This window comes from Cyprinodon tularosa, unplaced genomic scaffold (assembly GCF_016077235.1).
Source record: "Cyprinodon tularosa strain WSP-4 unplaced genomic scaffold, ASM1607723v1 ctg187, whole genome shotgun sequence".
In the NCBI taxonomy this organism is placed as follows: Eukaryota; Metazoa; Chordata; class Actinopteri; order Cyprinodontiformes; family Cyprinodontidae; genus Cyprinodon; species Cyprinodon tularosa.
Window position 1 is genome coordinate 2,205,077 of NW_024038657.1, and position 16,058 is coordinate 2,221,134.

Genomic DNA, 16,058 nt, shown 5'->3' on the forward strand with positions numbered 1-16,058 from the left:
AAGCTCGCGAGCTCCGTGTTTGCGTGGGCGTGAGCCTTGGGGTTTAGCTGCTGCTGTCCGGTGTTTAGCGAAAAGGTAACAGCCGCTAACAAGATGCAGTCAGTTATCGCCATGTACCACACGAAGGAAACTGACAGCTAGTCTTTGGGTACTTAGTAAAGCCACCGACGGTTTTACGTCATATACACTAGTCCTCAATGGCAGGGATTATTAAAAAGCAGATTCTGAAACATTTGTCAAGGTAAGTGTTTTTTTTTTTATGTTAGCCAGCTAGCCCATTTCGGTATTAAATTGTAGTAACGTTACTGTTCCTGTGTTTCATGTTGCTATAGCTTAAACAGGCATTAAACAAACGTTAGCGTCAAAAATAAGAGTGGAAAGACTTAACGGGGTCACGCAGCAGACGTCTCCTAAACACCTATCTGTTTATTCTCATCACTTCTGCCTTGTTTTGTGTAGCTTATTTATCCAAACTGACTTAACAACGTAGGTAACTTCAATCTGTAGACCTCTATGTAGGACACTTGGGTGTCATTTCAAATGAATGATTGTTTTAAGTGCTTGTTCATGCATTTGCAGGTCATTTGCTGGGATTGGTTATATTTCTGCCTAAGAAACAGAGGTGTCTGTGCTCTGATTTACCAGCATTCATTTTGTTGCTCCTGTTCTATGATAGGATTGAATCTGATTAGCCATCAGTGTTTTTCTTCAGGCTGGACTCCAGTGCAGAGGTTTAGCAGACCTGCTCACTGTTATGCCTCCCTGTCATCACTGCTAGGAAAATCCCTTCTTCAGGGCCATGTGGCTCTTCATCCAGGGTGTGTCTGCGTCTGTGGTGGATTTAGGTGACACTTATTAGGGAGGCAAAGGATGGGCATGTTTTTTCATGAGGCCACAGACCCCCCCCCCCCACCCCCCAAAAAAAAAATACGGATAGAATGTCATTTAGTATATTTAGTGAGCCACAAAGATTGCAAACTCTTGATCTAACAAATAAAAACAGGGCATGTCTTAAAGATCAGAGTAAATGTGACTCTAATTTGTAAATAACTGTTAAAGTGAATAGTAAAAGTGAAATATTAAATTGGTCCAAGTGATTAACTACTGACACACTAGAAAGGTTGTCCACCTAACCAATTCTTACAAGTTTTAAATCTAGCCAAAAAGTTATGTTTTTTTTTTAGATTGATATACTGAGAAAGAGCAGATTCTGTTAGACGATTCAATTCCTTTGTGAAGAAAATATAGGTGCAATATTCTGTCAAAGCAGTCAGACAACTGCACTTTGTGAGACCTCTTGGTGTGATAATACAGGGTTTTCACGGGTCATTAAAAGTCATTACATTTTTATTTTTTAAATGAAAGCCTTAATTGGCAGCTGTGGAAAATGTGATTATAGTGGCATTTAAAATGCTTTATAAAAAAAAAAAACAGGTTTATACAAACAATTTCGTCAGATATATTATATCAGATATAACTGGTTTCGCATGTTTGCACAGAACAGCTTGCAGTTGATAGTAAAGCTGCGTGTAACATCCAAGAAAAAGCTAGAGAATGTCTGAAAAACTAGGAATTTGGGTCATGAATCAGGGGTACTTGTTGATGGCATTGAAATTATTTCTAAGAACATTAAAAGAGCATTAAAAACCATTCAATTAAGAGTTACTCATTCCTGTATAAACCCTGTTATATATAAATATTCTCAAAACAAAGATATCAATCTCAAAACAAGATCAGAAATGCCTTTAGACCAGAACTAAGATTGTTAGGTTTGGTTAGATAGACACTTCCTGCAGTGATATCCTTTCTGTTAGCGCATATCATTGTGAGAATTTCATTTTGTTGTACACTGCAAAAGCTGATGCAAAAAAAGTTAAACTTTTTAAAAACCAGTGCATTTGTCTGTAAACTGAGCAGGTAAATAAGATGATCTGCCGATGAATAAGAAAGTAACATATTATCCACCTGAAATAATATAGTGGAGTGTTTCTTTTTTTATGTTGGTCACTTTACATTGGTAAATTGTCTTACCTACCTTCCCAAATCAATTGGAAATTTTGAGAAAGGTTGGCTTACATTTTAATATTTGTAGTGTATGTTTTTAGCACGGGGGCTAGGACCAGTTCTACAGGGGGGCTGGTCACTCTGTCTGGAACCACCCACGGGAGCCATTAATGTTGCCCAAAATTAGTTCTTGGGCCTATTTGCATGCTGAGCAGCTTTTGGCTTCGTTTTATGCACTGCGCACACTTTATAAGATAAGAAGGGAGAATATAAATATGTAATATAGATTTATTTGCTAAGTGATTCTTAAAAATTATTCAGCAGCATAGAGAATTTTTGGTGTTTGTAAAATGGACAAAATTTTCTGAAATCTTTCAGAAAAGATATGGGATTTTGAAATAAATAAGATGTATGACCTAAATACACATAATATATAGTTTGTCTTTAAGCCTTCCAAGACGCTTAATAACTTACTATTAAAATGATGTGTAGATGAAAAATGGAGCAACCAGAACACGCTGAGAATTCAGCCCAAGGAATAGGGGTTTTAAAAAAATGTTTTTTGAAAACCCCCTTTAGTTTTTTGGAGACTTTCTCTTCCTCTGACTTTATTTCATTCTGTATTTGAAGCGTCCTCTCAGGGGAAAACTGATCTTACCGTGGTGTGTTAGTCTTCCCCTTTTAGGTCTGGTTTTTACATACATTTATATATGTATATGTGTGTGTGTGTGTGTGTGTGTGTGTGTTAAAGGCTAAAGTTTAATTTGAGTCTTCAGCCTGTTGTGCCAGTCAGTGTAAAATTAAATAAGGTTTTTCCAATCTGAAGGATAAATAGCAAGCACAATGCAAGGTAGAAATAAAACAAGGTTTTCTAAGATATTGAACCACATTTTGACCTTTCTTTTCAAAGATAGATCAAATGATTGATAAGCTGTTTAGTTTGTGTGGTTTAATATACTTTATGTTACTCTTAAAGTAAGGAGCTGTAAACATAAAATTAATCTTAAACAAGTATTAGCAATTTTTTTTATTTGATTGTTTCTTAAAATGTTGCTATATTGCTCTGTTGTAATTTTTTTAAAGCTTATTTGTTGTTTTTATTTCAGCTAAGCATATGCAGAGGTCCTTTCCTCCTTCTTAATACCTGGATATTTCCTTCCATTAATCCTTATTAATCTCAATTACTTGCAAGGATTACCTGGTTAATTAAAATGTAGCCTCAGTATAATCTTTGTGATCAAATGGAAGTACAAAAAAAAATACATTGGCTTGTAATGTACATATTTTTAAAAGTGTTATTAAAAATGTTATTTTCTACATTAACAATAACTGCTGTTTTATTGCTCCACACTGAAGGGAAATTTAAACTCTGTGTTACTTATCTTTATCTTTACTAAAGTTACATCAGACCTGGAAACTTTGTTTAGTCTAGAACACTGACAAAGCAGGAGTCTAATAGTTTAGATATTATTCAAACGGTAAGATACACATCATACCTCAATAGTGTTTTGTGTTTCCTCCCGTCTCTTTATTTTTCACAGATATTTGTGAAAGCGTTGTTTGGTCCTCTACTTTACAGCTGAGTTTTAAAAGTATTTATGCCCATCAAATGTCTCTGGTCGTCTTCAACCTGAAGCTTCAGTGTGTTGTTCTTGGTTTTTATGTGATAGATTAGTTTTGTTAAAAGTAGGTCCTGAAAAGCAGGCGACCTGTTTGTTTAAGGTCTTTCTCTGGTTCAACACTCACATACTTGTGTGTTGGTGCACAGAAAGTAAACGCACTCAAATAGTTCATAGGTGGAAGCAAAATTATAAATTATTTTTTAGATGGTTTTACAGATAGAAAATCTGAAAAAGTGTTTTTTGCAGAAGTTAAACCCCATTGGGTGAACCAGTTTTAAAACCAAATTTGATTCAGATTTTTTTTATTTGTAATTTTCATGTTGATGGAATAGGAACTTCTGCTCCATTCTCGAATCTTTTCCAGCCTGTATCATGGCTGTTTTTAAGGACTGCCCTGCATTCAGTTCTGCCCACTTTGAGCACTGAACAACTTCCCTGTTCATGAAGAAGACAAGAAGCCCCTCATCTTCACCTTTTTCTCAACATGTTTCAAATTGTGATATGTGTTGTCAGCTTGTTTTTTTCTCTCCCACTAATCATACAGCTTTGCTTTTAAGCTAAATGGTTTAAACTTGATCTCAAACCATTTTGATCTGATCTTAAGTGTTCTGCATAATTAGAGCCAAACTAAAAAGCATTCCTCTTTCAGTTTTGCCTCTTCTTTAAAGATTTGTGAAAAGCGTCTCTCCCAAACTGAGCTTTGAGTCTCTGCATCTCCAGAGGTGTCATGGGCATTATGGTTGTTTCTCTGATTAATGCTCCTCCCAGTCCGACCTGTTAGTATACGGGCCAGGTCTCATTGGGTTTATCACACACTTGCCAGATTTGTTCTATTGAACCGTGCTATTTTGGCTTTTAAAAACAAAAACAAGTCTGTTTTAAAGTTCCTTTTAACTTCTGAACTGTCGGCTGTTTTCCTTGGTCCTTGTCAGGCTTTCTGTCCACAGATGGTCTCTTTCTAACCTCTGTATTTAAGATCTAAGATTGCCTTGAATTCAGAATAAAGCCTAAATACAATGCACATTCCTTTTCAGAGCATTATCAGAAAAAAAGGAAACAAACAATGCCTTATTCTATCTATCCTATTATTTCCATAACAGCTTCATCCCCAATGCCTTTAGACTGCTGAATGTTTTGTTAAATGGGTTATTGTATTGTATTTTATTATATTTTATTATTAGCCTATATAAAAAATAAAAGCTGAAACTGTATATTTACAGTCATTGTTTATATTACTGTTTTTAACATTTTTTTTAACTATTTTTCAAGGCTCCACTTTAAAAAAAATGAAGTTGTCCAGAGAGCTGTTCTAAACAAAATGTCTTTTTTTTTTAAACTTGTGTAAACAAAAGGACAAATAAATCTAAGTCTAAGTCTTATTCTTCAACAATTCTGTGATAAAAGGATGTTTATTTAAGCAGATGTGACCAAAGCACTGTGTTAGAAAGGAATCTGACACTTTGTTCCTTTCTGTCCATGTGTCTGATGCTCTGTTTGATTCCTGTGGCTCACCATCTGAGCACACTTGAACAGTTGATCTATATCTTCACTTCAAAATGAGTTGCAGCATCCTGCCAACATCAGTTATAAGTTTGACTCACATTTCCTTTTTTTTTTTTATCTCCAAGGTTCACCAAGAACCTGTCCCCTGACAAGATTAACCTGAGTACGCTGAAAGGGGAAGGACACTTGTCCAACCTGGAGCTAGATGAAGAGGTCCTACAGAACATGCTTGACCTGCCGACCTGGTTGGCTGTGACACGGGTTTACTGCAACAAAGCCGCCATCAGGGTAGGTCCTTGGTGACTCTTTCAACTACTCTGGTTGTTACATGAATAACCTAATTACTCTGTCAATGTTCTTTTTAAAAGCAAAAAGCAGTAATTCACCCCACTTGTGATGCATATCTTTCTTTTTTGTGACTGTGCATTTGTAGATTAAATGAGCAATGGCAGATTCACAAAGATAGGGAACACTAGTGGCTCTGCTATGAATGTTCTGATCTCTTAGATTTGGTTGGTTGTTGATAAAAGACAAGCCATTAGTGATTCAGAGGAACAACCAGAGGCTACTGTGACTGAGATATGGTGGCCTGTGTTTGCATAGCTGAGAGACGGAATAGCAATATCAATAATCCTGCATGTCAAGATCCCTTACTGTTAGAGTAAGATGCAAATATTTACTACATTTTTTTACAGTATTCTTTGCATTGCTTAGGATTCATATCCTGTACTGTTAGTTGAATCCTTTTAAAACCTTGATACATACTTTACTTCTTTGTTGTCTTTGTCAGCAGCACTGCAAACAGCTTTTAAAATGTCAGTTCATTGTTATCAACTTTTTACCACTTTCCCAGTATGTTTCTAATTATCTGAAATTATATTTTGGTTTAAGTTTGGACGAACTCATTTTATTGGCTCTAGAGCTCCAGCAAATAATTATTGAAGTGATCTATTATTATAGCGATTATTTTTTGTTTAATCGATTAACCTAAACAGAGATACTCCTAAGTAAATCAGCATCAGTAAAAACAAACCTGTATTGCATATGTAGTAAATGTACTTTAAATTGCAAAAACGGGTTCAAAAAAATAAATATGATGCTTAGAAATCAATTTGAGGAGTTCCGGATGAGGCGTATTTACAGATGAGAAGGGTTTTTAATCTTAAAAGTTAAACGTGTATATATTTTAAACAGTTTTGGATGAATTATTGCTCGGACTAAGTTGTTCTTTTAGTAAATGGCCTGATTTGAAGTCTGTATTGACGATTAGTCAAATAGCACATTACTTGACAGTTCTTTCAGTCCAATGATTGCTTTACAGAGACCAGTTATTCTATAATAGAACATTCTGCACCATCTGCTGTGAAGGTTTTATGCTTATTAAGTTTTTGTGTCCAGTAGTGTACTTTCTATGTGATGCTTGTCTATAATCTTTTCAGATACAATGGACGAAGTTGAAAACAAGTCCTATCTGCCTGGTAAGGATGACTGTATACATATTTGGGGTGAAACTCTTTAATATAAAAAAAACTAACTTTGCTATAACTGAGGCATTTCTTCCTGGGTTGTATGTTTTTATTTATTATTAAAAATGTTAGGTTACTTTTGTTTTTGCTCAGTTCTGTGTTGCCTTAATGGTTTTTTTTAGTTCTTGGATAAGGTGGAGGTTGAGATGAGGACATGTGAAGAGCCTCGTCCACCCAACGGTCCGTCTCCAATTGCTATAACAGAGGGACAGAGGTAAGCCATCCGCCCTTATCTGAAGTGCCAGAGATCGAGACACAGGTTTGTTGTTGTTTTTTTAATGGTGTATGTGTATTTTCAGTGAATATGGCTTTGCTGAGAAAGTGGTAGAGGGGATGTCTGTTAGGATCAATTCCATTACGATCAAGGTGCAGGCTCGTGCCTTCCACGCCTCATTCGAGCTGTGGCAGCTGCAGGGCAACAGCCTCAACCCAAAATGGCAGCGCAGTGACCTTCGCTACACCCGCATCACTGATCCCAAGAGAGGAGAGGTAGAGTACTCTGCTGCAGGACTTTGCTCGCTACACTGACAGCCACATATCAACCAAGTAAACCTCTTTCACTGAAGCCACATGTTCTTATGAAACCTGCAGTAAATCAGTTAATCTGGTCACATGATTGTGGAAGCTGCTGGTCATTTTTCAGGACAAACAAGCTCTCTATGACTGAGACTTTCTTAACCACTTCATTAGATTTGTGTCCCTTCTTTTTTACCTACAGTAGGGTTCTGGCAAAAGTAGAGAACTGAGTGAACCCTTCATCCTAGTCTTCACCTCTGCTCACTCAACCATAGAAAACCAAACGTATACCTCAGAGCCTAATGAGGAGTTCAGCAATACCTTGAATAAAATAAAATAATCCATTCTTTATTTATTTATCTATCTATTTACTATTTTCACATATAACATTGTATTTTGAAGTTGTAGGATCTACTGTATTTTAAAGGCTTCAATAGTTCATCAAACTACTTCCTTTTTTGTTTTCATGAATCAAATAAAATTTTCCCGAGTCTAGAAACATTTGAAACAATCAGCGTTCATTGTAGTTTAATTGAACTGTAAAGTTCAATTTTACTATTTCATGTATTTTAGTCTTTTATCTAGACATGATTGACAGAAATTTATAAAATAGACAAATTTAATTGTTAGAATAAACCGAAAGCTTCCCAGTTTCAGTATAACTTACCAATTTCAACAATGATAATTTCTTACATCTTAAAAAAACAACCCAGCTGTCTACTTCCCATTGACTTTACATGTAATCAATGAAATAAAACTTATTTTAAAACTCACAGATGTTCTAATTTTATACCCTTAGGTTGTGCTGCCCTGGACAGTGAGCCATATAGTGCAAATTTGTGATGCTTTGTCAACGTGGTCTAAATGTGAAATTTTAACCTTGTTTCAGGTGTTGACTTTTAAGGAAATAACCTGGCAAACGCTCCGAATCGAGGCAGACGCCATTGAGAGTGATGACCAGGATCTTGGCAGTACCCCATTACGGCTCATTACCAACCAGGGACGCATTCGCATCGCTCTAAAACGCAGAGTAAGGCTTCATATTTCATTTCACATGCATGTAGCATCACGGTCGAAGGAATTTGATATACTCTTTGCTTTGCCATAATTCTTTGATCTATTATTTATTTGTAGATAAAGGACTGTAATGTGATGGCGTCCAAGCTTCTTTTCATTCTGGATGACCTGCTGTGGGTGCTGACAGACTCTCAGCTCAAAGCCATCATACATTACGCCAAATCTCTGAGCGAGGCCATGGAGAAGTCAGCTCAGCAGAGAAAGAGCATGACTGCTGATTCCTTACAGGTTCGACCCGTTTTGGTCCATACTCACTGTTTCTTTATATTTACATTTATTTTTTTTGTTTTGTACTTTGATCAGAATGGCAAAAAAGGCAAGGAGCATATTGCTAAGCTATTAGACATTTTCTGTAAGGAATATCAGGATTTCTGAGCCTCTAGTTGATTTCTCATAATCCGATATTTTACTAGATTTTTGTTTTTACAAAAAATGTAACCGTAGAACATATAAACCATTAGGGACTAGCCAAAGTACATCATGTTCAGTGTTTATGGTTAAAAAGCTCTTAAGAGCTCTTTCTAATTTAAAGACAAATTTGTGCAAATAATTGTTTAAAATTATTCCTAATAATATATTTAAAGCTATTTATTTATTTATTTATATTTTTTGCTAGATTTTGTTTCTTATAACAGATCCTGACGTTAGCTTTCATCTGGCCTTTTTCTTTCGGTTTAGACTGCTCCTCCGTCCCCTGTGATCCACAACCTCTGGACCGAGCCTCCACCTTCCTCCACAGGCACCAGCAACAACATCAGTCAATACTTTGATCTGTATGATGTCAAGGAGTCATCCTACCACACCTTCATATCACGTTTGGACTTACACATATGCAATGACAGTTCTTCAATGGATGAAGGTTAGATGGCTGTCAGTTAGCATATCCTATAGAAGGCTGTATATTTTTGGTTTATCTCGAAGGGAAGCTAAGACCGTGTGAGATGTTATTCCCAAAAACATTGCATATTGTTCCCTTTTTGATGGGTAATTCCTGTCGAGCTGGTTCTAAGCACTCTCATGTGATCCTGCACAGATGAGCCTCCCCCACCAGGCCTGCAGGGTGCAATGCAGCTAACCTTCAAGAAACTGGGCTTTGACTACTATCCCATTCACAGACCTGGTAAGTGGAATGACTGGTTCTTTTTCTGACTGTGTTTTAGCTGCAGTTTTACCCCTGAGGCTGTTTTATTCCCTCTCTATAACAACAACATCCAGTCATGACTGCCTGGTGGGTGAATCACTATTGAGGCTGACTAATGGCATCCGAAGGTTTGCCAAGTGGTATAACCCTCAGTGAACTATTGGATGTAATAAACAGTAGAGATATTTTCCATCCTTATTATGTTGAGATAAAGTTGTAATGGCTAAACAGCAAAGTATGTTTGTTGTCTTTGATTTTCAGGGATTTATAAAGGGGGGAGCACAATGTGGCAATTGTAATATCCCGCAAAAAACAACAGGACAAAGGGGGATATATTAGTTTTTTCAAAATTTATCACACTACAAATAAATGTTAGATACAGAAAAACAGTTAAACCACAAACATTTTCCCATTAAATCACATTACAAACCCAACTTAAAAGGGAATTGCAAACATTATATATTTCATTTGAATCTGTTTCCCTTGAATGAATCCCAGTAAAGCTAGTTAACTGTCACTTATTTGATGAATAGCCAAACTTGTTGAAGGTGCTTTGTTCATTAACGCTTAGAATAAAATAACCAATGTAAGGAGCAAAACCAATACTGCACATCCTTCTTACTGCATCATCTCTATCATGAAACATGGTGGAGGCAGCATCATGCTGTTGTCATTAATTTCTTCAGAAGAGACAGAGAAAGTGGAAAGAGGTGATGATAAAATGAATGGATGAATGAAATAAACAAAGCAAAGCTGGAAATATGAAGCAGTCTTCCAAATGTGCGCAATGTTTTTTTTAAACATTAGATTAGATTAGATTGCACGTGAAGTGCAATAGCAGCAAGTGCAGGATATACAATGCTTTTACTATAAAATTGATAAATAAATCTTGGACAGAAGCTTTCCGAATTAAAGTGCAGTGAAGGTAATTGCATATTACAGTTAAAGTACAAATGTATATGTAAACAATTGGTACTGTAAATAAACGGTTGGCAGTGCAAATCAATATTCCAGTCAAGGTAAGCAGTGCAAGATGCATTTAAACAGGTGTTACTATAGTAACAGTCAGCAGTGCAAGTGAACATTATTGTATTGCAAATAACAAAATCAATCAATTAATCTTTATTGTCAACTACAATTTACGTTGCAATCGAGATTTCAGTTTCAGTACAAACAGTTCATCACAATACATCACATGCATTGGGGTGGGGGATGGGGTGATGGGCTGAGAGGGGGAACAGATTTATTCAGGCCATGCGTGCCGCAGAACGCTGTCTTTGGCGCATTCCTGTGGCTTGCCGGGGTCCCGCCGGTTACCTGTCTTCCCAGGTCCCAGGCGGTTACCTATAGAACTGCCTTTATCTCTGTGGAAAGATAGGAGCCACATTGGGGAAAATTGAGGCAGGTGGCAGGAAGGAGAGGAGAGTATCATTATATGAGCAGAGTGGGATCAGTGAGAGTTCAATAAAGAGACAGCTCTGGGGAAAAAACTGTTCTTTAGTCTGCTGGTCCTGGTCCGGAGCCATCTGAAACGCCTGCCGGAGGACAGGAGAGAAAACAATCTGTGGGCTGAATGAGAAGAGTCTTTAAGGATGCTGCAAGCTTGATGTAGCTGTTGCAGATCCTTGCGCTCTGCTATAGAACAGCTCCCATACCACACTGTTGCACAGTTGGTTAGGATGCTTTCTATTGCACAGTGATAGAAGTTCACCAGGATAGTCGAGGAGACCTAATTCTTCCTCATTGTGCTTAGGAAGAAGAGGCACTGGTGAACATTTGTAACCAGGCAGGAGGTGTTGGTTAGCCAGGACATTTCCAGCGAGATGTGGATCCCCAGAAACTTGAAACTGGAGACACACTCAACAGCCATTCCATTGATCTGGATGGTGTTGTGCGTGCCTCTTGACTCTTTTCTGAAGTCCATGATGAGCTCCATGGTTTTGGTGGTGTTGAGGAGCTGGTTATTATCAGTGCAACATGTGGCTAGGTGCTTGATCTCCTCTCTGTAGGCAGTCTCATCGTTGTTGCTGATAAAACCAATCACCGTAGTTTTGTCCGCAAACGTGAGCATGGAATTAGATTTGTACACAGGCTTACAGTCGTAGGTGAAGAGGGAGTAGAGAAACAGGCATAGCACACGGCCCTGTGGTACACCAGTGTTGAGTGTAATGGACGTGGAGCACTTGGAGCCTGATTGGACATTCTGGTGTCTGTTGGTCAAAAAGTTCAAAATCTAGTTGCACATGGAGGTGTTGATGCCCAGGTCTCAAAGTTTGGTTTTTAACTTAGCCAGAATGACAGTGTGGAATGCTGAGCTAAAGTCAACAAACAGCATGAGTGCATAAATGTTCTTATTGTTCAAATACGTGAGCACAGAGTGCAGTGCAATGGAAACTGCATCCTCTGTGCTCCTATTGCTACGGTAGGCAAACTGGTGAGAGTCCAGTGTGGATGGTAACGAGTCTTTTAGGGGTGCCAGGACAAGCCGCTCAAAGCACTTCATTACGATGTGTGTGAGCGCTACAGGGCAGAAGTCGTTAATGGCAATTCGGGCTGGAGTGTTTTGGCACTCGCACAATGAAAGTGCATTTAAAGCATTTTGGTACAGCTGCTTGGGCAAGAGATAGGTTGAAAATGTCTGTAAAAAAGTACACGTCCAGGGATGTTATCTGGTCTAGCAGCCTTATGCATGCTGATCCTGCTCAGTGCATTGAAGACATCTTTGGAGGAAAGTGATTGGTGGGTGGTTAGCTGAAGATTTGAGCTAGGTGGCAGTTTTCTGTTGTCTCTTTCAAAGCGAGCATAGAACTCATTCAGCTCATTCAGGAAGTCGACATCATTAGCTATGGGGGTGGAGTGAGTGGGTTTATAGTCACTGATGGCCTGAATGCCCTGCTGCATGTGTCAGGGATCAGCATTGGGACAGTGTCCCTCTATCTTAAGCTTGTAGAAGTACTTGGTCCCTTTGATGCCCCTTTTCAGATTTGTTCTGGCTGTGCTGTACTGTAGGCTTGTGCATCCCCTGATCTGAAGGCAAGATTGCTTGTCTTCAATACAAGTCACGCCTTCTTGTTCATCCATGGCTTCTAATTTGGGTATGTGGTGATCTGTTTCTGGGTTGTGTCATTGTCAATGGTGGTATTAATATAATCTAGTACAAAAGAGTTGTGAGCGTCAATGTCCCTGTGAGAGCCACTGGTGGCTTGAGAAGCAAACATACTCCAGTCTGTGTGTAGAAACCTTTCCTGAAATGATGAATCTGCTTCCGCAAGCCACACCGTGATGATCTTCACTGATGGCTTCACACGATTGATAAGAGGTACATGTTTGGGGATGAGAAACAAAAAAAACTGATCTGACTGTTCCAGATGGGGGAGGAGTTTTGCGACGTACACATGCATACGGACTACACACGCAATTTGATTGTTCTGTGTGCAGATTCAATACCATGAGACCCCCAATATATCTCAGGCATGAGTTCATGCTCCTTTTCTGTGCTCATAGCTGATGGTTTGCTCTTAATCCACCTCTAGATGCTCTACTGCTCGTTTGTGGGCCTGTTTCTGTGCTCTCATGTCAACTTTTGTTACTGAGATTGGAACCAACCTCAGAAAGTAAAGCAGCCTTTGATCGGCTACTTTTCAGGAAATCCCACCTCTTGAGACTCTTTATTTTTCATAATTGTGATTACTAAAGTTATGCAATGCATAGGATAATAGCTAATCTCAAGAGTAGAATTCTAACTTTATATATAACGGTAGTCTCTGTGATAAACTGATACCTTAGGCTCCATTTTCCACAGTTAGATGGATAAATGAGAGAAAGTCATTTTTTCTTTAAATCTTTAGTGAAGCTTAAGTTTGCAGCTAATTTTAAATAAAATAGAAATCTTCTGGGAATGTGCACAGATGAGAGGAACATCAACTTAAAGATCAATCAATCCATCATCACATGACCCTTGTAGCAGCTGTAAAGCACAGAGTTAGAGGGCTAATATTTGAGTCTTTTATTTTCTAATTGATGCTAATGCTTATGATGGATTAGCACTCTGTCAAGGCTAAACCGCTCCTCCCATCCAGTGGCTTCTGGGGATAGGGACAGGCCATAATTACACCCCCAGATCAGAGGGCCGAATCATATCTGCTCCTGTCTGTTGCTCTTTTTCAGCTGATGGATGTCGACACTGGGAACGCTACAGTGGAGCTATGGAGGCACAGGCCCAGTGGGCGGGAAAACTGCTGCAGGAGTATCAGAGAAGAGCTGAGGCCTGTGGGTTTCCAGGGCCATATGCTGAAGGACCCCATCCAGCCAAGGACTCTTCTGCGAAGTCTGCCAAGGGTACGACTACAGAATTATTCCAAATGTTTCTTCTTTTTATATCTGATCAATGAAAAATTAAAGCTGCTGAGAGGAATAAATGTCACAGAAATCATTTTATTAAGTCTCTGTTCTCTGAAGGTTTTGACTTTTGGTGTCACTTTATCAGATAATTGGTTGGCTCCTCCCAATTTTATTTATAATTAGAATTATACCAGGTATTGAGCTCATTTAATCAATCTACTTAAATACTAGCTAATTATCTTCTCTCCATCTCCAAACTTTAGATGGCCAGACTAGCCCCAAGATGAACCCGTCTGATAAGGAGCCTGCAACCAGCAGGAACTCAATAACGGCTTCTTTAAATTCAATCCTGAAGAGGCTGCGCTCTAACTGTGTGGTGATCAGGATGGACGACCTGGACATTCATCAGGCAAGCTTTTGTCACAAACTGATCTATACACGTGAGACACGGACGGATGTTAATACCAACCTCATAAAATCAATAAATAAATCCCACAATGGGGTTTGAGGAAGTTTGATTCCCGTGGTTACGGGTAAAAAAACTTTGTTCGACTTTAACTGACAGAAGAGATGAGTTGAAAATGTGCCTTCTTCAGGGGAGGGAAAATTTTGCTGCTCTTTAGTCTCTTCCCTGATAGTGGTGCTCTCATCACTTGCAGCATATAAATATTGTCCAATCAGCAGGCTTAAAGGCATTTAGTTGACTGCGTATACCCCTGAATCAAACCTCTTAAGAGAAGCATTGGGCTGTTTTTTTTCTGTGAACTTTGCAATTCAGTGGAACACGTGTAACAGTAGTGGGTTTAAAGGACCGCATAATAACTATTTTCATTTCCTTTATTCTGAACTGCATTACAAGTATGTGACTCGGGGGAATAAAACTTACAATCTGGCACCTGTAACTGGCGAAACCCCTAACAGCCATACTGAGTTACGCAATCTGACTGCTTCTGCTTTTTTAGTTGTGAATCCATCACAACTTTCATCACGAATAAGCATGAAAAAGGTTATTTAGGTTGTATGAACTTTTTGTTCCTCATATAAAGAAAGAAAGCAATACGCAGGGGAAAATATGCCTGGTTTTCACTCTTTGTTTCTGAGAGGAACTCTTAGATCTTCATACTCAGGTGTTTGAATTATTTGTGTGATTTATCTTATCTGTTGTCTGACACTGACAAATCCCATTAATTATCTTAAATAATGACCTAATCTTTCTTCATGTAGGTGTCTACTAGAAGCCGTCACAATAAGAAGACTCATTCTTTAATATCCTGCAACCGGAAAGCTCTGCATTTGCCTGATAATATACCAGGAGTTCATTTGCAATTTACAGAGTATTTTTTTCCTGACAACTCCAGTTTACCAGGTACCTGAACACCTCTTCATATTGCTATTATTTCTGGTAGTATGCACAGAAGGGATTTAATGGAATACTCATTTTCATATTAGATTTTTTTAAATAATTTGTTTTCTGGTTTGTATTCTGAAATGCTTGTTAATTGATGTTTTCTATAAATTGTTTTTTTACGTAAGTTCTGACCTTACGATGATAAGGTCTTTAAAGGCTCTTAAAAAGTCTTAAACTTATCAATCCAACTGCAGCTACTCTTAGATTTAATTTAGGTGCAACCTAGAGTTATTCATTCTTTTTTTTTTTTTTTTTTTTTCCTTTATCGTTTTTTTATTAATATATGTGTATGCCGGCACATTGAAAACTTTCCTGTTACACCATCTAACACTACCTCATATTTCTGTATTTAGTTACATTAGGGATGAAACGAGACATTTTATAAGCTGGTGTAACTCTTTTATCTAGCATTATAGAAAGGGATTAATTTTAATGTGTGACAAAAATCTGAAGTCGGATTTGTCTGTCTGGAGTTTAAAATAAAGTTGAAGGATACAAAATTTTTCTAAGAAAAAAAATAATTTTAATTACAAAAAGATTATTGAAGCTTTTTCTGGATGTGTGCTTGTTTGAAATTGAAAAAGATTTAAAATATTTGTTCCTTCCTGGTTTCATTTATTAATGTGACAAAAACCTGACATTGTACCAGGGCTGTGTGCAGCTCTGCCAGCGGCTGTATTCTTCACAATTGCATCTGAATGGTGCCTCTGTTTTTCCTGTCAGTGCCCACTTCAAACCTGTATGTCCAGTTGAATGGCCTCCAGCTATGTGTGGATGCTGCCAGCTTGCTGTGGATCAATCTGTTCTCCAGGGGTCTTCTGCAGACCTTGGATCAGGTCAAAGCGTTTTACCATTTGCAAGACAGTAAAAAGGCTGAAGAGCATGTTGACATCCGGATGGATGCAGCTCATCTTAAGGTA

The 16,058-nt window shown here is 38.1% G+C and overlaps 1 protein-coding gene across 1 annotated transcript in view; it reads left to right on the top strand.

Annotated features, from left to right (window-relative positions):
* Positions 1 to 16,058, top strand: part of uhrf1bp1 (UHRF1 binding protein 1) — a 27,236-nt gene continuing 11,178 nt past the window's right edge. Inside the window, exons 1-13 of the mRNA XM_038282761.1 lie at positions 1 to 241; positions 5,255 to 5,417; positions 6,569 to 6,607; positions 6,778 to 6,869; positions 6,955 to 7,144; positions 8,061 to 8,201; positions 8,306 to 8,476; positions 8,927 to 9,107; positions 9,282 to 9,368; positions 13,557 to 13,727; positions 13,994 to 14,139; positions 14,955 to 15,096; positions 15,862 to 16,055. Coding sequence (XP_038138689.1) covers positions 198 to 241; positions 5,255 to 5,417; positions 6,569 to 6,607; positions 6,778 to 6,869; positions 6,955 to 7,144; positions 8,061 to 8,201; positions 8,306 to 8,476; positions 8,927 to 9,107; positions 9,282 to 9,368; positions 13,557 to 13,727; positions 13,994 to 14,139; positions 14,955 to 15,096; positions 15,862 to 16,055 — 1,761 coding nt within the window. The 5' untranslated portion in view covers positions 1 to 197. The remainder of the gene's footprint in view (positions 242 to 5,254; positions 5,418 to 6,568; positions 6,608 to 6,777; positions 6,870 to 6,954; positions 7,145 to 8,060; positions 8,202 to 8,305; positions 8,477 to 8,926; positions 9,108 to 9,281; positions 9,369 to 13,556; positions 13,728 to 13,993; positions 14,140 to 14,954; positions 15,097 to 15,861; positions 16,056 to 16,058) is intronic.